A 21989-nucleotide genomic window follows, 5' to 3' on the forward strand; every position below is an offset into this window, starting at 1 on the left:
CCTCCTTGTCAGACACAGGCGTAAGAGGCAAAGGACTAGCTACCCCTAATACCCCCCTGTCAACAAGAAAGGTCCTAATGGCAGTATACAATGGGACTTTAGTCCTTTTTTGTTGAGCACTGAGGGTCATTTGGTAATGCTCTGCTACCTGCACTAATTGCTCTTTAGTGAGGCAGGTCAACAACCCCTCAGCGGGCTGAGCGATGAACTCTTCAACAACGCTAGACATCTTAATGTAAAGATACTAGGGCCAAGGCTATCTATAAACGGTATGGTCAATCCAAAATGGAGACTAAACACAATTTATACAGGCCACAGCCTACAAATAACCAGCACAAACAACCAAATGGGGCTCTAAATTGCTGTGCTACCGCACAATGCAAAAAGAGGGGGAAAATATAATCAATATGCTAAACAACTAAATAAGCAAACACCCACGGTTTAACTCTTGTTAGCAAGCTTGAAATAACACTATGGTTAGTTGGACAAACTAGGCGTCCCCAGTTAATCTAGCCTACCACCCATTAAACGCTAAACTTACTTACCATGATGAACGGAATTTACGTTTGAAACTGCATTACCACAATACACGCTCCAAATATAACGCTACTGGACAAAGAGAAAAATCCTCAAACGCAGGCTAATCGTTACTCAAACTAGCCTAGGCTACTCCAAGCAAAAAAACAAACACAGTAGCCTAGCTCACGACTAGCTGCAAATGGGCGAGTTCGTCAGGCTACTCAACTAATCAACCCCAATACTGGATTTAAAGTAAGGCTACTCGCCAACAACGGTAAGCAAAACAAAACAAGAACAAACTTACCCTGGCTACTGCTGTTCACTACGATTTCACATTAACATTGGGCTGCCACCACCAATCGTCACTGAAATCCAACAGCTGGGCCTACAAGCATCCAAATGTTTGGCGAAAACACTACCAAATTTCTCTTGGGCTATAATTAACAAGCCTATTCTGACGAACGAAACTTAGCCTAATACAAACAAACACACACACACGCACTGCTCTCTCTCGGTCAAAAAATAATCAATGTATGTGAACAAAAACAACTTCTACTCACCCCGGCATAGACCATCGTGCACTCCAGACCTGTCGTTAATCACTATTCTGTCCTACACCTGTCGCTTCCGAAGCTTGCCAGGCTTGAGGCTCACTGCCCTCAAATGAGTGCAGCCGTTCTTACGTGCCCCTAAGAGGAGTCTTGACAAAAACTCCTTCCCGGGATTGTTTCCGACGGGAAGTGAAACAATAAAACACGAAAATAAACAAAACCGGAAAACAACAAAACAGTGCTCGAAGGAGAAGCCTCTTGGCCAAGCTGAGCAACTGCTTCCTACCTGGAGTGCACAGCGGTTGACGTTGCCGGAGATAATGTGAATGAAGACCTAACACGCTAAACAATAAACTTTAGGCTACTATAACCGGAGAAAATCCCGGAGAGCTCCCAATTTGTGTTACGCCCGGCTCAAGGCACAACACAAAAAGAGGCAAAACAACAGATTCCCAATCAAATTATATTTATTAAACGTATTATATTAAAGGAAGTGTCTAGGGGATGAAAACTATAGTGTATGAATGCGTGTAGGTCATGTGTAAGTAAGTAGAAGTGTTATGCAGTGCGTGCGTCCAAAAGATGTGTGCATGTGTGGTGGTCGAGAGAGAGACTGATGTAGGGGATGACGATGGCTTATATGGCTACACCGGCGCCAGGTGAGGCCAATCTCCCTCAATTAGAATCCCCACTGCAAGCCAGCATTCTGCCCGTGTGGCCACAACGAAAACAGCAAACGGCCCGCAGGGGGAGCAGAGGGGCGTCACAGTAGACATTTGACCGTCCCTGTTTGATGTGTTTGGTCATATTCATCACTCATGTGAGAGGAGGAGATGGTGGAGCAGTGGTCACAACAATTGGTCAGTTGGTCGACCCGCGTTTGATTTCCGCTGTTGCGAGTCTGTGTCGCTTAGGAGAAACGCGTCTGCTAAATATCAGTCAACTTCCACTTGAAGAAAGAAATCTCTTGAAAGTCAAAATGGGGATAATGCCATTGGGAACTGTAGCACTTAGCTACTAAACTGCCCGTCACATTATCAGTGTATTTCTCTAATGATGAGCGTGTGGATGAGAGTTGTTGGTGTGTCCGTGTGTGAGACGTGAGTGTGGTCATCGAATCCATTGTGCGCCGTGCTGACCGTTCAGACAGTCATGCTCTTGCTCCTGAGTTGTAACTGTACAGTAGCTGTGCCTCTTGCTGTAACGCCATGCCACCTGTAACTGTGCCTCTTGCTGTAACATGATGCCACCTGTGGGATAAAAATTGCTGCTGTGCCCATCTCCTCTCCTCCTCTCCCTCCTCTCCTCCTCTCCTCCTCTACCTTGTGCTCTCCCCGGGAGGCCAGCCCAGTCATGCTCTTGCTCCTGAGTTGTAACTGTGCCTCTTGCTGTAACGCCATGCCACGTGTGGGATAAGAAATGCTGCTGTCCTACTGGTCACTTCATGTGCCCGTCTCCTCTCCTCCTCTCCTCTCCTCCTCTCCTCCTCTTCCTCGTGCTCTCCCCTGGAGGCCAGCCCAGTCTGAGCAGGCCACTCTTCCCGGAACAGAGTCCTGATGAGCCCCACGGCGGCCATGAAGCACTTCTGCCATATGCTCCACTCCTCTTTCCATCTCCCCTTACTCTCTCTCTCTCTCTCTCTCTCTCTCTCTCTCACACACACACACACTCCCTCCCTCTATCTTTCTCTTTTGGCATCTCTGCCCCTTGTGCACTGGTAAGAGTTTGCTTCCCTGTACATTGCAATCTCTCTCCCGTCAGCTGCATCGCTCTTATCTATTTAACTCTCTCTCTCTCTCCCTCTCTCTCTCAGTCACTTCTTACAGTTGTTTTACAGTGGAAGGTCCCCTCTCTGCCTCTTGCCTCTCTTTTTCTCTATCTCTCTCTCCCTCCCTCTCTCGCTATTTCTCTCTCTCTCGCTGCCCTCTATATCTTTTCAAATTTTCTCTCTCCACCCGTGTCACCCGGAGATGATGTGACCTCAGGGCCAATCTTATCAGGCTACAAGAGAGCTGGTTGTTACCCCCCCTCCTCCCCACTCACACACACACTTCCCCTGATATCCTCAGGTGATGCCTGCTCTCCTCTCTGCCTTCTCTCTCTTTCTCTCTCTCTCTCTCTCTATCCCTCCCCTCCCTCCCTCTCTCCCTTTCCTGAGTAATGTCCACTCGTCACGTAGGGGGTCAAGGCCTAGAGTGCAGCTTGATGTTTTTTTTTCAGCAGCAGCAGCAGCAGCAGTAGTAGCGCTCATTGTGTTGATCGTACGCAGAGGTTGCTACAAAGTGCTACAAAGGCTGGTGTCAGTCCAACAAAGAAACCATGCTGTTGTTCTGCACGTCTGAAAGGCAGGGTTATGCTAGGGGACGCTGCACAGGTGCTTTGTTCTCTGTGTGACTGTGATGGGGGCCTGAGCAGTGGGGCTCTGCCCTTTATCTGGGGAGAGATTGGTGTCCAGACCTCATCCTGTTGTGTTTATATAACCTTCATTGTTGGGAGTCTTGCAAGGTGTGTGCGTGTGTGCGTGCGTGCGTGCCTGCGTGTGTGCCTGTAAATACCCTCAAACACTTGAACAGTGCCTGATAAGTTTGCTTTGGTATTGATGCTTATGTATCCAATGTTGTGTGTGTGTGTGTGTGTGTGTGTGTGTGTGTGTGTGTGTGTGTGTGTGCGTGCGCGCGCGTGCGTGCGTGTGTGTGTGTGTGTGTGCGTGTGCGTGTGCGTGCGTGCGTGCGTGCGTGCGTGTGTGTGCTCCTCCACAGCTGCTGGACTGCTTTGTGATCCCGGTGGTGCTGCTGCTGTCCTGGTTCTTCCTGCTGGTGAGGTATAAGCTGGTGCACTTCGTGGGCGTGGCCGTGTGTCTGCTGGGGATGGGCTGCATGGTGGGGGCCGACGTGCTGGTGGGGAGACAGCAGGGCCTGGGTGAGTAACACACACACACATATACACACACACACACACACACACATATACACACACACACACACACACACATGCACACACACACACACACACACACACACTAACACACACGGACACACTAACACACACACACACACACACACACACACACACACACACACTCACACATGCACGTGCATAGATGCAGACACTTACACACAAGGTACAGTACACACACACCTATACACATAGGCCTACACGCACATTCATATGTATGCATACACATACACACACATACGCAGAAACACACACACACACACACACACACACACACACACACACACACATACACATACTGTACAAGTGCATCCATAGAGTCTGGTTCACAAACACTGTTTACTCTTCACTGTCCTACTGTATCAACCTAATATAAGAGCTCTCCAGAAATCCTTCTAGCCTATTCCCTTACGTGGTGTGGGGTTTCAGAATGTAAGCCTTTATATGTGTGTGTGTGTGTGTGTGTGTGTGTGTGTGTGTGTGTGTGTGTGCGCTCCGCGTGCATGTGTGCGTGTGTGTCTGTGTGTGTGTGTATTTGTGGTAAATTTCAACCCTTGCACACAAAGCTCAGGCAGGCTCTAGTGGCAGAGATTCAATCTTTGCTCAATATTAAAAATGAATGAGAATACCCCTTCTCCAAAATTGATACCATGCACTTGCAGTATTTTTCCTTCTCTCTCTCTCTCTCTCTCTCTCTCTCTCTCTCTCTCTCTTTCGGTCTTTTCTGAAAAACACAGCATCTGTTGGTTTGTTTATTTCTTTGACTTTAATGAAAAATGGGAAATGTATCCAAAGCACTCCGTTTTAAACGGTCTTACTCAAGGGATATAATGTTAGGCCAATTTATTAATTCTGTTCTACAAAATACTTTGATTTCCATCTGTTCGATGCAATTAAACCACAATGCAATGCAATGTGACTGTGATTCAGCAAATTGTCCCAAACTAATATACTCGAGTCACAGTCGATAAGGATTTTCATTTGCTGTCTACCCAAAAAGTCAGCCTTAGGGGACATCCGCTCATTTAGGGAATATATTCCGAGAGCATCTAGCGATAGAGATCGATTTTTTCCCTCCTCTGTTAGATGAGCATTAGATTGGTAAAGTTCATTACAGGCGAGAATATCATTTGTTTTCCTCTCCCTGGTACAAGCTTGCTGCAGTCACTAAAATTGTGAATACTTGATTCATGCTCCCCCGAACCGCCACTGGCAAGCAAAAAGTGGATTTTAGAATTCAGACATGTGGTAATGGCAAAAATATACGCTTCTGAATACAACATTAGACAGTAGCTAGACGCTTGTAATTTCACAGCCTCAGTCTAACATTTGCTAAAGTGACACAGAAATGAGAGAAGAAGGAAAGGTAATCAGAATGGAGGTATTTGCCTCTGTTGAAGGGATGCCGATGACAGGCTGACTCAGCAACTTTGATTGCTTTTGTCACTGTCACAGTCATGACAACCTATTTACAGAAGAATCCCTGTGTCAGCATTTGTGAGTTGTAATGTAAATAACACCCTCGGCAAAACAAACACATCCCCCCCAACCTAGTCCAATGTACAGTATAGAAATGTGGACAGAGTAGCAAAAATAGTATGCATCAGTAACAGTGGGGCTACGCCAGACGCGTAACGGAAGCGTTCCGTTCGCGACGCGTATGTTGCAGCAGTTAATAATCACAATAATCAATGGAAATAGCTACACCAGACGCGACAGTGGCGCGTACATTCAAAAAAAATAGACTCTTCTAAAATGGATTTTACACGTCGCGAGCGGAATGCTTCAGTTACGCGTCCTGTAACTTACAAGCAGAAAAGTAGGCGTTATTGAATGCTCTCCTGTCAGCGATGGTGTGAGCAGATCTGCCTGTCTTCCTATGTAGGGGACCACAAGCTAATGGGTCCCCTTATCTGCCTGTCTTCCTGTGTAGGGGACCACAAGCTAAAGGGTCCCCTTATCTGCCTGTCTTCCTATGTAGGGGACCACAAGCTAATGGGTCCCCTGATCTGCCTGTCTTCCTGTGTAGGGGACCACAAGCTAATGGGTCCCCTGATCTGCCTGTCTTCCTATGTAGGGGACCACAAGCTAATGGGTCCCCTGATCTGCCTGTCTTCCTATGTAGGGGACCACAAGCTAATGGGTCCCCTGATCTGCCTGTCTTCCTATGTAGGGGACCACAAGCTAATGGGTCCCCTGATCTGCCTGTCTTCCTGTGTAGGGGACCACAAGCTAATGGGTCCCCTGATCTGCCTGTCTTCCTGTGTAGGGGACCACAAGCTAATGGGTCCCCTGATCTGCCTGTCTTCCTGTGTAGGGGACCACAAGCTAATGGGTCCCCTGATCTGCCTGTCTTCCTATGTAGGGGACCACAAGCTAATGGGTCCCCTGATCTGCCTGTCTTCCTATGTAGGGGACCACAAGCTAATGGGTCCCCTGATCTGCCTGTCTTCCTATGTAGGGGACCACAAGCTAATGGGTCCCCTGATCTGCCTGTCTTCCTGTGTAGGGGACCACAAGCTAATGGGTCCCCTGATCTGCCTGTCTTCCTATGTAGGGGACCACAAGCTAATGGGTCCCCTGATCTGCCTGTCTTCCTATGTAGGGGACCACAAGCTAATGGGGGACCTGCTGGTGCTGGGTGGTGCCACTCTGTACGGGATCTCCAATGTGTGCGAGGAGTTCATTGTGAAGAACCTGAGTCGGGTGGAGTTCCTGGGCATGATGGGCCTGTTTGGTTCCTTCTTCAGTGGCATCCAGCTGTGAGTTCATCCTCTGATCTATGACACTGATATAGACCCCTTCACAACGGATAAACATTCGGAGTGGCGTGACGTCAGTGGCGGCAGAAAAGTTAGACGGCCATTGAAAAGCACTAGTAATGCGGCTAAAATTAGTCCGTAATTAACCTTTGATGAAATGGCTAACGATATAAAACAGTATGTACATACACTCAGTGTACGGGATTGGGAGGATTATTTGAAAAAACTTTGAAAAAACGTACGTTATCAGGTGGGATCATTCTGACAGATCCCCATTCTAAGTGAATGGAAAGAAGACGTAGCAAGATTGCCCTCCGTTGAATGGCCAGATATTTATAATTACGTTATTGAAAAACCGAGCGTATACAGTAAGGAGAAGTGGCGGGTGTATAGATCATTGGATATATAACTATGTCCCAAATGGTCATGTCTAAGATTTACAATACAATGACATATCGGAGGAGTTTAGCGTTGTCGCTGATGGCAGTTGATGGTTGTTTTGCCGCCAGCGAACGTAGTGACGTAGGCTCAGCAGGGGTCTATAGTCTAGGCTACTACAAGTAGCAGCTACAGTAACAAACTGTTAACTAACAAACACGTTAACAACTTAGCATGAGCCTCTTTTTTTCTTTCTGTGTGTTATCCTCTATTCTACAGTATGACACTGATATAGTCTACTAGCAGCTATAGTAACAAACCATTAACTAACAAACACATTAGCATGTTAGCATGAGCGCTTTGGTTCCTCAGTGGTATTTAGCTGTGTTTCGCCCTCTGATTGTCTGTAACACTGATGGCTTTGTAACACCCAACAGACCCTGAATTTTCAAAGACAGTATCATGGACCATTCCTCAGTAACATCCAATTGCTTGTAACACTGATGGTCTAGTAAATAACTCTCAATAAACAAACCTTTCAAGTATGTTAGCATGTCTTCTAGATAGAGCCAAGCCCAAATGCTAGCAGTGACAAATTAGTCTATATTATGTAAATAACAGTCCCCATACATTAGAAATGACCTTTTGTACACAGTAGGCTACGGGCAACTCCATTGTGCTAACATTGTGGAGCAGTGAAACAATGTGTGGCAGTCAGCTCCAGCATGTTGGTGGTATAACTTCCTCCACTGCCTTGACAGCTTCTCATAACACATCAGCAGGGAAATGCCACCCAAACTAATGACAGCTACTGGCTGGAGAAGTACTGAACTTCCCCCTAAAACAAAAATGTCTCCAGCCAAACTCTCTCAAGGCCAACTGGACTGCTGGGTTGCCGCTTCAGATCTTCATGGCTATATTTCCACCGCGCTCAATCGTTTGCCAGGTTTTGTCCCTCAAAAGAGACTCTGGGCCTCACCAGCTGGGTCCTGGGGATGGGTGCCATCCACGCGGCCATCAACAGGTCCCTCTGGGACTGAGCCTCTCACCAACCGCACGCTCCACTCTCCCACAAAACGGCACTTCCATGTTAATTATGCACTCATTTGGCTGGAGTCAGGGTCTTCTGGGTGGTCTCATGTGTGCTCGTGTCCAGCCAAACGCTGTGGATGATTTCTGCGTTTGCCTGCCAAGTAGCTCCTTATGGGGTCCATGCATTTTTCATTGTTGTTCAGATCAGAGCAGTATAGAATAGAATGTCTTCAGTGGCCATTTGGGACTGGCAGACTTGTTTGTGGCCTCTGTTTTTGAGTTATTAGTGATGGGGGTCTATTATGGGGTAAACACACACACACTTTGAGAATAGTGAAGAGACATAATGTGCGTTTAAAGGAAGAAAATAACGAGGCATCATCAGACTACTTGTAGATAGAAAATGATTTGGCCCAGAGTTGGCAGGAATCATTGGGATTACATGAATACAAACTCAACTGGGATTACATTAATACAAAAAGAATGTAAGAATGCAAATGCCTAACATGTAGGCCTTGCACAGTACTTGCACATCTACATGTACAGTACATACCTTACAAAAACACTCAGAACACACACGCACACACACACACACACACACACACACACACACACACTCACACACTTTTGCTCCTATAGACAGAGACAAATCTTCAGGGCGTGTGGAGTGCGCCTCACACCACTGCTTCTGCCTGATGCAGCAGCATACAGATGTGGCCGTAACCTAGGTAACATGTCACCGTGACGGCAACGGTATAGCTCCTCCCTGTCCCGCACATGAAGCACACACACACACACACCACGGACACACACACTCTCTCACACACACACACACACACACACACACACACCCCACACACGCACACACCACACACACACACACACACACACACACCACACACACACACACACACTCACACACACACACACCCACCCACCCATACACACACACACGCTGTGTAGCTGTTGTTCTCCAGGAATGCGCGAGGCCTCCCCAAGAAACGGATGATCCTGTCACTACAGAATCCAGCAGGAGCGTTTCGCTGGCGGAGGTCGAGCGATCGTCAGCACTTCCGCCGTGACAGCAGAGATTTGTCTCCGCGCGTCTCCCTCCGACGAGCGCGGTGGCCTGCCGAAACCGGAGATGCTTTCCTTTTTGTTTTGGTTTTTTTCTCTCTCTCTTTTGTTTTCTTGATGTGATTTTACTCCAATGCCCTCCTACCTTTTGTCCTGTGGCCATTTCTCTCCTCTCTCTTCTGTGGTCCTCTACAACCTGCACTGCTGACTGTTCTGACTGACTGTCTTTCTCTCTCTCTCTCTTTTTCTCCCTCTCTCTCTCCTCTCTCTTTCCCTTTCTCTCCTCTCTCTCCCTCCCTGTCCCTCTCCTTCTCACTCTCTTTCCCCCTCTCTGTCCTCCTCTCTCTTGCTCTCTCTTCTCTCTCTCTCTCTCTCTCTCTCTCTCTCTCCGTCTCTCTCTCTGTCTCTCTCTCTCCTTCTCTCTTTAGGGCTATCATGGAGCACAAGCAGCTCCTGAGGGTGCAGTGGGACTGGCAGATAGGTGAGTGACAGTGGACATCAGTTTTACACTCCTCCATCCATCCCTTCTGTTCATCCCTTCTTCCCGCTTCACTCCTCTCCCCATGGGCACACACAGCTGAACAGACCCCTTGCGTAACTGAACTGTCGGGATTTATGGACGTTTTGGCCCATTTGGGGCGACAGCAAATGACGCATAATTGTATCAAATGAATAAATGGACTGGGCATTTTTTCTCAGATATATTTCCCAGAATGCAGTTAGGTGCATCACCACCCAGGTGGGTAGAGAGAGGCAATTTTTGGCCGTTCAGCCGATGACTCACCAATCTCTCCATTGCCGTCCATCGCTCATTTGCCGTTTTACAACATGTCGAGACTTGTTATGGTTTTTGGCCACGAGAATTGCATCTCCAAATGAAGGCTTTCTCAAGAACATGATGAATTTTTCACTCAGATCTCTCTCACTTCAAAAGCACTTCAGTGAAAGAAATTGATTTTTATGTTCTTGTAGCCTACGAAGGCATTCAGTGCCAATTTGAAATATTAATAACTTCACATTTAAAAAATGATACTTATTGTCTGTTATGACAAGGTACTCAATGTGCGATATAATGGGAAATATCTAAGAACAATGCAACATATCTGCCAATATGTCAAACCAGTCTACCCCACAAACACACACACACACACACACACACACACACTTCTGAAAAGTACTCAGAGCTGTATTCTAAAGATCTGAATACTAAGAATCTGGGCCTAGACAGAGAAGAGAAAGAGATAGAAAGAGAGAGAGAGAGAGAGAGTATAATTTACGATCTACTATTTTGATATTATTATTATTATTGCTGTTTTTGCAATTATTTCATTTGTATCCCCTTACTAATGTAAAGTTGATTATTAACATAATAAGCTTTGGCAACAATGACTTGACACATTCATGCCAATAAAGCAATATTTGATTTGATTTGATTTGATTTGATTTGAGAGAGAGAGGGAGAGAGAGATGTGGATGGAAGCAGAGAAAGAAAGGGAAAGATGAAGAGTTGTAAAAGATGAGTTGTAAAAGATTACTTACTTGGTAAGTAAGGTCCTTAGCATAGAGAGAGAGAGAGGGGGAGAGAGAGAGAAAAGCGAATGAGAAGGAAGAAATGTAGAATACAAGGGAATACAGCAAAGTGAAATAGATAACACACACACACACACACACACACACACACACAGTAGTCAACTGTTGACAGTAGTCAACTGCAGGGCCTTTTGGATATCAGCAAAACAAAAAGCAAAACAAAAACAAACCCCATAAAAATTACATCTTCTAAAGGGCACGAGTGTTTCGACCAATCGCTGCGTCCACGTCTCTCTGGTGGGGATGTGTGTGTTGTGGTCCTGGGGCGGTGGCAGCATGTGTCCCACTTCCCCCTGGGGCTCCCCCATATCTCCCGCTGGCCGTAGGGCCTTTGGTCATTAGCAGGCTTGCCCATTGCCAGGATATGGCGGCTCAGCTCAGCTCTGCTGTGCTGTGCTCTGCTCTGCTCATAGTAGACGCATGGCCCCCTATCCCCCCGCCAGCCCTGTGTGTGTGCTGGCCTAGAAAAGCAATGAGGATCTGGTCATGGAACATTTATGGGAGGAGAGGGCTCAAGGACCCTCACACACACCCTGGGTGTACAATTTGTAGATGTGTGTGTGTGTGTGTGTGACTGGCAAATGTTATGTGTGTGTGTGTGTGTGTGTGTGTGTGTGTGTGTGTGTGTGTGTGTGTGTGTGTGTGTGTGTGTGTGATGGGGGGCATAGATGGAGAGAAGAGGAGGAAGAACAGGAAATAATAAGAGGAGAAATGACATGGGAATGACATGGGAAGAGGAGAGACGAGTGGAGGTACAGACCGAACAGAGAGAGATGAGGGAGAGAGAGTGTGAGAGTGAGAGAGAGAGATAGAGAGAGAGAGTGTGTGTGTGAGAGAGAGAGAGCGATAAGCAAGGGGGAATAATGAGAGGCTTGTGTGAGGAAACACACCAAGAGAAGAGACAACAAGAGGAAACCTTGAGACAGACCAAACCATTAGAGAGAAAGTGTGTGCCTGCTTGTGTGTTGTAATAGTGTTTGTGTGTGTGTGTGTGTGTGTGTGTGTGTGTGTGTGTGCGCACATTATTTGCTGGTCTGTGTCCTACAGCACTCTTCACTTGACCCTGACGACTTGTTTACCTGCAGCCATTTCATCCTCCTCCAGAGAGAGACAACAGTGCACTGGCCACAGAGTGACCAAGCCTCCACTCTCTCTCTCACACACACACACACACACACACACACACACACACGGCTTTTAAGTTTCAGTAGCCATAGCAACCAGCCAAACACGGTCTATGCCCTCCGGTGGGTATGGTTTGTGTGCTCTGAATTCGTTTAATCTCAGATGATGTTATTATTTAGGTTGTGTGAGTTTGGTGTGTATTTGCGTTTGTGTGCGGTGTGTGTGTATGTGTGTGCGGTATATTGCACATAAGTAGTACTGTTAATGCAGTTTTTTTCATAACAATATATAGTATGTTCATGTATGTCTGAACAAAATAATACAGTAATTCAACGTTTACAATAGCTGTAGCAATAAAACAAATATTTGCACGATTTTTACATAGTAGACAATAGTGTTGTCTGGCGTTAAAATCATGAAACATTGTATGCATGCATCAGGGTAAGTGACACTGTCATTCTAACACGCATCAGGCTAGACAAAAGCCAATCTGAATGATTTTCCTGGACCTGTTGGTGATTGGCTGCTATTTTAGAATGCTGATATCTTTAAAATGGCCTTGTGCTGAAATAGTAATCTATCAGATGGAGCATAAAAGGGTTGCATTGAATTGGTCCATCAGTCGTGGAGATGGCGTTCCAAAATGACAGCCCTCGCTAAGATAAGCGGCTTCAGCGCCTCATTTGGAAACAAATGACAGTTATCCGTCCTGCTGGGATTCCCATCGGGGGCTGTGTGAGTCGGAGACCAGAAGCAACAGTGTTCTCTTCCTGTGCAGATTTCACTTCTTCTGGAACCGAACGGGAATCAGGGGGCTCAGTTACAGTAATGACAAGCTCACCACTTGGTGGAATTACCGCCACTGGGTGAGAACAATAATGATCAGACGACAGCCCTCACCACTCCCCTGTCCATCTGAAATGACCTCATCCCACTGCACAAGGACACATCTTTTGGCTGATTTTGGTCCCCTGAAGGTGCACACTGTAACCGTCCAAAATGACCTGATGGGTTGCTCATAGTTTCCCATGATGCCCTCTGCTACCACATGCAGAAGGGACGCGTGCTGAGATGACAGCCCAATACCCGTCCCGATATTACAGATATCATTGGACCTTTCATATCCTTCAGTGAAAATGAAAAAATATGATCAGTTTATCTGTCAGTCTGTTTGCCTCTCGGCGGGTGAATTACTAATCCAGCAATATCGCATCCTAATTAATTTTGTCTGTTTAGCCAAAGACAACTTCATTACAATGAGAGCATTTTAAGGCTGTTTACTTTTAACTGTTCCCCCATTCAAATCATAGTCAAAATTATAGAATGATAATGTGTATGTGTCAATTTCCTGAAATTGTGATGATATGATGTATTTGTACACTGAAAAGTGTCTTTTGTGGACTTTCTCAAGGCCACCTGAGGTAAGAGTTCTGTTCGAAATGAGAAACTGTGGGAAAGAAGCCATCTGTGAAAATACTAGCAGTGCGCTGATGATCAATATCCTAAAGTGGCCATAAATGGCGGTGGGATGCTGTTCTTGCTTTTGCTCTGTCTGTCTCTGTGGCTGCTGTGATTGTGTGTGTGTGTGTGTGTGTGTGTGTGTGTGTGTGTGTCCGACCTCTCTGTCGGGGCTGAAGTGACAGCTGCTGTCTGGCGATCTGACCTTTTGGGTTTTGCAGACAGCGTCCTCGGAATGATTGTGATGATGCTGACGTAAACAAACAGTAATAGATGCGTCAGAGTTATTTTGGATTTCTTGGATAATCAACACAATGTCTGTTGGGCTGTGCCTCTGTCTGTAGAAATTGTTCTCTCATTCATCTCCTGCTCTTACCCTCTTTCCTCTCTCTCCTCTCTCTCTCTCTCTCTCTCTCTCACTCTCTCTCTCTCTCTCCCTCTCTTCTGCCACAGGTCTGCTGTATATTGGTTTCAGCGCCTGCATGTTTGGACTGTACAGCTTCATGCCGGTGGTCATCAAGAGGACCAGCGCCACTGCGGTCAACCTCTCCCTGCTCACTGCTGACCTCTACAGCCTCTTCTGCGGCCTGTTCCTCTTCCAGTACAAGGTTGGTCCCGGTCCCGCATTGCTCTCGACTGCTGGACTGTGCTGTGCTGTGTTGGCCTAAAGTTCTATTAGACACTTTATTACAGTAAAGTGGTTTTATTCCTAAGAAGAGTGCCTTGGCAATGCATCCCACTTGTTTTTCGATTCCTAAATACCAAATGCAAAAATGTAACAATGATCACATTCAAATAAATAGAAGAGCTGAAACTGTAAAGAGCTGTGGAGTGCCTGGCTTGCTGGTGTGACTGTGCCAGAGCTCTGTGCCATGGCTGCTGTAGTATTGTGTGATGTGCAGTGCCGTGCTGTCTGATTGCCTCTCCGATCTCCCCCATCTCTGTGCTGTGCTCTCTCACGTGCACTCTTGTGCAGGTAGCAGATGCTCCTGTCCGGCTATAGTCTTGCACAGGTGCTCTTTGCCAGCGTCGTGCTCTCCAGGTACTTAACCCCTGACCCTAGGGTTGTTAGCACCTGGCTAGAACACCTGAGCTGAGCATCAGGAACACACACCTTTGTTTAGTTTGTTTTCTCTACTGCACTGTGTTAGGGCAGTGTGGGCAGAGTCCAGTTAACGTTGTGGCACTATGCTACACGTTGTAACATACATGTAGCTACTAGCTAGTTGTGCTGTGCTGGGTTGCTGTGCGTAATAACAACTTGTGCCATACATCAAGGTCTCCTTTGTTTGCTTTATGGCTTGTTTGTCCCTTCCTTTTCTCCTCCAGTTGGTGCATTATTTCTGGGGGTGGAGGCTACTCTGTCTTGGGTAATGGTGCTGGCATCGATTTGTCTTTTTGGGGGTGTTGCAGTGAAAGCTATCCTGAGTGCCCGCTGGATGAGTGCTAGTCTCTCAGTGCACACTGGGGAAATGAAGAGGAGGAACTGGCACTCTCTCTCTCTCCTTCCCTGTGTGTGTTGTGTGTGTGTGTGTGTGTGTGTGTGTGTGTGTGTGTGTGTGTGTGTGTGTGTGTGTGTGTGTGTGTGTGTGTGTGTGTGTGTGTGTGTGTGTGTGTGTGTGTGTGTGTGTGTGTGTGTGTGTTTGTGTGTTTCAGCAAGGCAGAGAGATAATGAGTGCATGAGTGTTAGACTGAAAGAGCTGAAGATCACATACAAGAAAAGAAAACAAACAGGGTAGATGAACAGAGAGAAAGAAAAAGAGAGAAAGAAAGAAAGAAAGAGAAAAGGCTGTAAGTGTGTTGGCTGTGTGCCAGTGGCGTAACCGAGGGGCACAGAGGACTCAGATTCACCTGGGGATTCATGAAGCTCCTCTCCATAGGTGGTGCAGGAGAAATAAAAGAAGTGTGTGTGTGTGTGTGTGTGTGTGTGTGTGTGTGTGTGTCTGTGTGTGTGTGTGTGTGTGTGTCTGTGTGTCTGTGTGTCTGTGTGTCTGTGTGTCTGTGTGTGTGTGTTTGTGTGTGCGAGAGTGTGTGTCCATGTGTGTGTGTGTGTGTGTGTGTGTGTGTTTGTTAGTGTTCGTGTGTGTGTGTGTGTGTGTGTCTTAGTGTGTGTGTGTGTGTGTGTGTGTGTGTGTGTGTGTGTGTGTCTGTGTGAGAGGGGGGGCAGTGCACCCACAATGGGAGCGTTCATCCCCGCAATGCCCCTCGTCATCGTCAGCGGCATTCTGGCAACTTCCAAACACAGCTATTAGTCATGGCGCTCACAAACACAGCATAAGAAACCTGTTTTTCTGCAGTGCAATTCCACTAACATAGATTACAGACAGGCCAAAAACAGGGATGGGGAGAGAGGGAGAGAGAGAGTGTGTGTGTGAGAGAGAGAGAGAGAGAGAAAGAGAGACAGTGTGAGAGAGAGAGAGAGCAAGAGATGCATTTAGAAAAAAATTAAATCTTGTGAGAGAAATGAATAAAAGCGCGCGCGAGAGAGAGAGGACAGCCGATGAATGGAAAGGGAATAAAAAGAAGGGAGATACATAATGAAACAGATGAAAAGAGGATGAGGGAGAGAGAGGGAGAGATAGAGAGAGGAAGAGAGAGAGAGAGAGAGAGAGGACAGAGGGAGGGGAGAGAGAATGAGAAATTAAAAGGACTGCCGAGTGCATGTCATTTTGTTCCAGCCAGACATCCTCCAGACATCCCTCTCCCTGCTCCAGTTCTCTCCAGCTCCTAAGGGTGGCAGTGGTGGCGGGTGGTGGTGGTGAGTGGCAGCATTTGGGTGGCATTGGCGGTGGGTAGTGTTTTGCAGGGACTCGGGGCAGGGCAGATTTGTCTCATCCATCCCACCCCATAAATGATCCCAGACGAGCCCCCCTTTGCCACAGTCTAATGAAAACAATGAGCCATTTCCACAGTAAGTGAATTACGGCTTATCTTAAAAGCGTTGATGGTGGCTTTCAGCCTGAATCATGACCACCCCACGCCACCTCTCTCTCTCTCTTTCTCTCTCTCTCTCTCTCTCTCTCTCTCTCTCTCTCTCTCTCTCTCTCTCTCTCTCTGTCTCTCTCTCTGCACTCAGGGTTGTGAGTTCGGATCTGCAGAGGGCATTGACATCAGACATCAGCCCAAACTCGAGATGTGTCCAACCTCAGAGCCTCAGAAAATCCCCTGCGTTGTTCAGTCACAGTGGTTGATCGGGACTTGGGTTTATACAATCATGTCCTGTGTATCAGCCACATTATGTAATCCGCAGGACAGCATTTTATGGAAGGTCAAAGAAACAAAGCCATATTAATACCATATTAGCTGCCTTTGTGTATTAACCTCATAGCTGAAGAAATCAATGTATGATAGTTGGGAAATTTTGGTAGTTGTTGTTTTGAAGGTTTAGAATTGAAGAGAACATAACAAATTGGGGTTTGTGATATTTCTAGGTCTAGTTCGGAGGGAAAAGAAAACAATGACATCGTTTTATGTAATTGAATGCAAGGGATTGATTTATTATCACTTTATCATGGTCAATGCATCACATGGTTGGTCCATACCAGACCTTCAAAATCACTCCACTTGTTCTTTAATTTGTACATTTCTGTGAGTGATTCTTATGAATTTGAGATATCTACAGTATCTATCTATCCATCTATCTATCTTTCTATCTATCTATTGATTTTAAATCTGGCTTATGACACTGCATGAAAGTGTCTTGCATGTGGCTTGTGTTGGTGCTGATTTTTGAACAGGTGTACAGTCATTGTTAAAATTGTTGGCACCCCATGCTAAAGTTGACTAAAAGGAGGAATATAAAATCGTCTTTTGGAAATTTGGAAATTTTAATGGCTTAAGTAATACAATTAGGAAAAATCCAACCTTTAAGGACACACCAATTTTCTTTGTGAATGAATAATGTATCATAAATAAATAAATGTTCTTCCCAAAATACTGGGGTCAAAAATATTGGCACCCCTATGTAACCCTATGGGAATTTAACACATAGGGTTAACATAGGGGCAGGCAGTTTTTTATTTTTAAAGGCTACTTATTTCATTGATCCAGGATACTGCATCGTGATAAAGTTCCCTTGGTCTTTAGAACTAAAATTGACCCACATCATCACACACCCTTCACCATACCTAGAGATAGGCATGGTGTTTTGTTCAGTTTCGTTCAGTTAGCCTATTAGCCTGTTTGAAGGGTGTGTGATGATGTGGGTCAATTTCCAAAAGATGATTTTATATTCCTCTTTTTAGTCAACTTTAGCATGGGGTGCCAACAATTTTGACAATGACTGTATATACGCATACATTTACATGTGCTACTGTGCATGTACTGTACAGTAGGCGACCATCTACTTAGAAGCCTGTAAGCCCTTTGTGCTGGCACTCAGTCATTGGAGATCAGTCGTAATAATGCTCCCAGAGGAGAGGATTCTGCACACAGACGATACCTCGGAGGAGTTTCAGTGGACAGACAGCCAGAGTAGTGACTCCAGCGGGTTATTGGAATTCAGAGAGGATCGCTTTCCCCTGCTAACTTGAGCTGATTGTCTGGGACCATCCATAATAACCAATTCAATTTTCTCTGCATTTACTGGCATGGGCTATCGTTAGCTCCCAAGGAGCAAAGCCTTAAGATAGCAGGACAATCGACATGAGACGGACTCCTTGACCTTCAGTGTATTTCTCTGTTGCCAATAGAAAACAATAGGACTCAAACGTGTGTGTTTTCTAATGAGAGGGTAAATTGAGAAGATGGCAGAGTCTTTTTTCTGTGAAGAGATAGACATACTACCTGCTCATTTGCAGACTTTGCATAATGCAAGAACCAGCAGAGGTTAAAAAACTCAGACTGAGAGCATTAATATTTATTGTCAGATAATGAAGGAGGCCTGTTTCATGTAGCACTTGTGATAAGGGAGAAAGCATATTGAGAACAGCACCTTAAAAACAGATCTGCCTGGCCACTATTGTTTGATCTGCGGTGCCATTTAAACAAGCCTTGCATCTTGTTTCTCGCCTCATACCTTAATTGGTTTTGACCTCCTGAGGGAGACTTTGCCTTCGCTGGCATCTAGAAGCTCATTAATATTCATAGAGTGTCGATCGACAGGAACCAGTCAGAGGCCTCCAATTAGCCCTGCGTATCGATCATGTTTTATGAATAGATGCGCAGCGTATTAACGGCTGGGACTGCAGTGGACTGGAGGTGGGCATTGACCACATATAGATGGGTGGAATAGAGTGAGAATCGAAGATGAGCTGGAATTAAGAGTCTTTCTTTCATAATGACTCTAACTTGCCATGCGTGTTTGATACAGTAATTTCCCGCATATAAACCGCTTTTTGTATAAGCCGCAGGACAGTGTATTGTGCAAGTTAAAAGAAACAAAACCATATTAACACCATATTAACTGGCCCCCTGTATTAACCTCATAGCTGAAGAAATTTGGCAAAATTGATGTATAAGCCTAAGCTAACAGTCGGGGAAATACGGTAGTGCTTAGCGAGGTTTGGAAGCGCTGCGGAGTTCGTTGAGGTCTGAGCTCTTGCCTGGTGTTGTTTTTAGCTGATCTCCGTCGGCAAGGTGTAGTTGGAGACAGCCCAGCTCATTAGGTGGTATCAGTGCACTCACCTCTGCTTGGTGTGTGTGTGTGTGTGTGTGGGTGAGTGCTGCCACAAATCAAGACTGAGCTCATCGCTTCGTTTCTCCCTCTGCCGTCGAGAGACATTTGTCCTTGTCGGAATAGCGGGGCACCATCCTAACGCAGATGCATCGGGACCAAGGCTCCGTGGCCTTGGATAGCATTGCAGACAGTCTCAGCGTCTCACCGCCCCTCACAATGCTGTCTCCTGGGTTTAATTGGCCCCATCGAAGCGTTCTCAGTCGCAGCTGGGTGTAATGCATGAAAGGGTAATAATGCTGCCTTCTCTGTGTCAGGGATACTCTCATTTACACAGCACATGTTTCAGCAGGGATCCGTGAGAGGGATCGACCCACTCCTCATTTGTTGGTTTTATGTGCATCTTGCTGTGGAGAATGGGGGAAATGTATAGCTCTCCTTGAGGAATGTCTAACACATATGGACTACATGTCTCATTAGTGTGTCAAGAGACCTCCTCTTTCTCCTCAGGCTTCAGTTGTTTCTTTATTTTTCTCCATGTGTTTACTTTTTGTTTGTTTCTTTTAATTCCGTATTTCAATCGTCATATTTCCATTGTCTTTCTTTCTTTCTTTCTTTCTTTCTTTCTTCTTACTGTCCTTCCTTCTTTCTTTCTGCCTCCATCTCCTGTACTCCTGAGGTGCGTGTACAAGCAAACAAGCGTCAGAGCCTCTCTCTGAGTCACTCATGATCAGACATCGGCTCGCTAATAAGCAGCCCCGCTCTGCTCCCCTCCGCTCCCCTCCCCTCTCTCACACCCAGCACATCGCAGACGCTGAACTTAATCCCACTTTATTGCTTTGGTATGGCGTCAAGGAGAGCAGCGCCAGACAGACAGAGTCTGAGGTACAGACGGCAGACGGCTGCTCACAGAAATAGTGATAGGTGGAGATCAAGTTGAGGTCTGGAAATCCAAGAAAACATTCTGAGGGACCTGCTCCCTGAATTGCTAAAAAGGCAAATCAAAATCCCTGTCTGACTGAAAAAGACCTGAAGATTCAGCAGACTCTGGAGTGTTATCATTTGCAGTGACACCTATGTGACCCACATCATCAGAATAAAACTTTCCCAACTTCATAATCAAAATTATGAGAAAGGAATGCTCTGCAGATGGATATGGGGACTTGTAGACTCGTTTGGTATGAATTTGTATCAACCAAGTAGATTGATGAAATGATTCACAGGCTGATGGCCTGGGTGATGGGGGAGTGATTGGTGCAATATTTACTTGGTAACTGTTTTGTTGATTTAAATTATGCTGTTTCTGGATTTTTTTTTCCTGACTTGCGCAGATGCATAAATTGATTTTGATTGCTTGTGTTTTCAAAGAGCACACATCTAATGATAATGAGAATGGGAGAGGTCACTCTAGGTGAAAGCTTTATTGTGGTGTTCAGCAAAGTCCTCTGTGTTAGCAACATGCCACAAAAAGATAACACAAAATCGTCACAAAAGGTCCCCTGCCACAGTGACTTTGGAGGACACCTTTTCAACAGACTAACAAATCTTTCATGAACATGAAAACATATTTTGAAAAAGATTTATGAAAAGTTCCCACAATCCGCCTGTGTCTCCGAAATCAGGGCTGGTATGAAGACCTTCCTCTAGAGTGGGAAGGATATACACTACCAGTGGTGTAGTCTAGTTAGCTGTAGTGTATACTGTACAGTATGCTGTGATGTAGTTAGCTTCTGTAGTGGGTATACTGTGATCAACCCCAAATGTCAATATGTATCCTTGCCTAGGGTATACCGAGATGGTGATGCTTTTTAAGAGGGTGTAGGCTACTGTGTAGTCCTACATATCACATAGACTCTACCACTGTATACCACCACATCCACTAACATTAGGCTCTGGAATAATGTTGCTCACAGCACAAATAGTGTGATTCTGCTGGAGTGTGATGCTCCAATGCTACCCACATGGCTTTTGTACAGTGGAGCCTCACATGACGGTTTTCTCTGGGGTTATGTACCATCAGAGCAGGGGGCCTGTTGCTCCCCCTTTGGCTCCTAACAGGCTCCGTTCCATCCTAGTTTGCGGGGTACTGCTGCAGTTGATAAATGTAAATTAGTGAGCTGACACACAGGGTGGCTTAAGCAGAATATATTCCCCTCTGGTGCTGACTAGTGTCGTTCTCCTCTCATCTTCCCGGCCTGCACTGCCAAAGAGAGAGTGAGAGGGTGGATGAGTGAGAGAAAGAGAGAGGGGGAGAGAGAAAGAGAGGGAGGTAGAGAGAGAGAGAAACTGGGGGAAAGAGAGAAATGAAGAGAGGGAGGGAGAGAAAGAAAGAGACTGACGACAAGGAAAGCAAATCTGGTCTGGTGACTCGTTACGCCACATGTTAATAGACGTCTTGACACAGCCATCTGCCGAATCCAGTCCCTGTAGTTTGTATTGATACTGCTCCCGAGGGCGTGCCCTTGTAGCCTGGGCAAAATTGAAGCCCTACTGGCAAGATGTGGCAACAAGACGTGCCATGGCCACAGATCAAGCCTCTCGCCATCAATGGCTATTTCCTGACAGGGGGACCTAATTGTGTGATTTCAGATGAGAAATGCTGTGGCCTCGTTGCATCGTTTCCACCTGCCTGGTCTTTTGGTTTTCTGTAGGGACTTTTCTCTTTGAGCTCCCCACATTTTTCAATAACGGAATGGCAGCAGTGGGTTTAGAGAGACTGCTGTGTTATTGAGTATGTGTGTGACTGTGTTATTTTGCTAACTTGTTCTTTTGAGTCATGCTCGGATTTCTATGATGACCAGAATCCTGATGTGAGTGTAATTGTGTTTCAGTGGCAAACAGAAGTAGCCTGGCGTACACAGCAGACTCAGTGATGTTTTTGTAATTCTCAAAGTAGATTGGAAACACTGACGTCTGGGTACGGTACAG

General features: G+C 46.0%; 1 protein-coding gene across 1 annotated transcript in view; it reads left to right on the forward strand.

The window, feature by feature from the left end:
- Nucleotides 1-21989, forward strand: part of slc35f1 (solute carrier family 35 member F1) — a 66896-nt gene that overhangs the window by 39697 nt on the left and 5210 nt on the right. Inside the window, exons 6-9 of the mRNA XM_062551320.1 lie at nucleotides 3830-3989; nucleotides 6631-6787; nucleotides 9703-9755; nucleotides 13901-14055. Of these exons, the coding sequence (XP_062407304.1) occupies nucleotides 3830-3989; nucleotides 6631-6787; nucleotides 9703-9755; nucleotides 13901-14055 (525 nt within the window). The remainder of the gene's footprint in view (nucleotides 1-3829; nucleotides 3990-6630; nucleotides 6788-9702; nucleotides 9756-13900; nucleotides 14056-21989) is intronic.

Source organism: Sardina pilchardus, chromosome 12, assembly GCF_963854185.1.
Source record: "Sardina pilchardus chromosome 12, fSarPil1.1, whole genome shotgun sequence".
NCBI lineage: Eukaryota > Metazoa > Chordata > Actinopteri > Clupeiformes > Clupeidae > Sardina > Sardina pilchardus.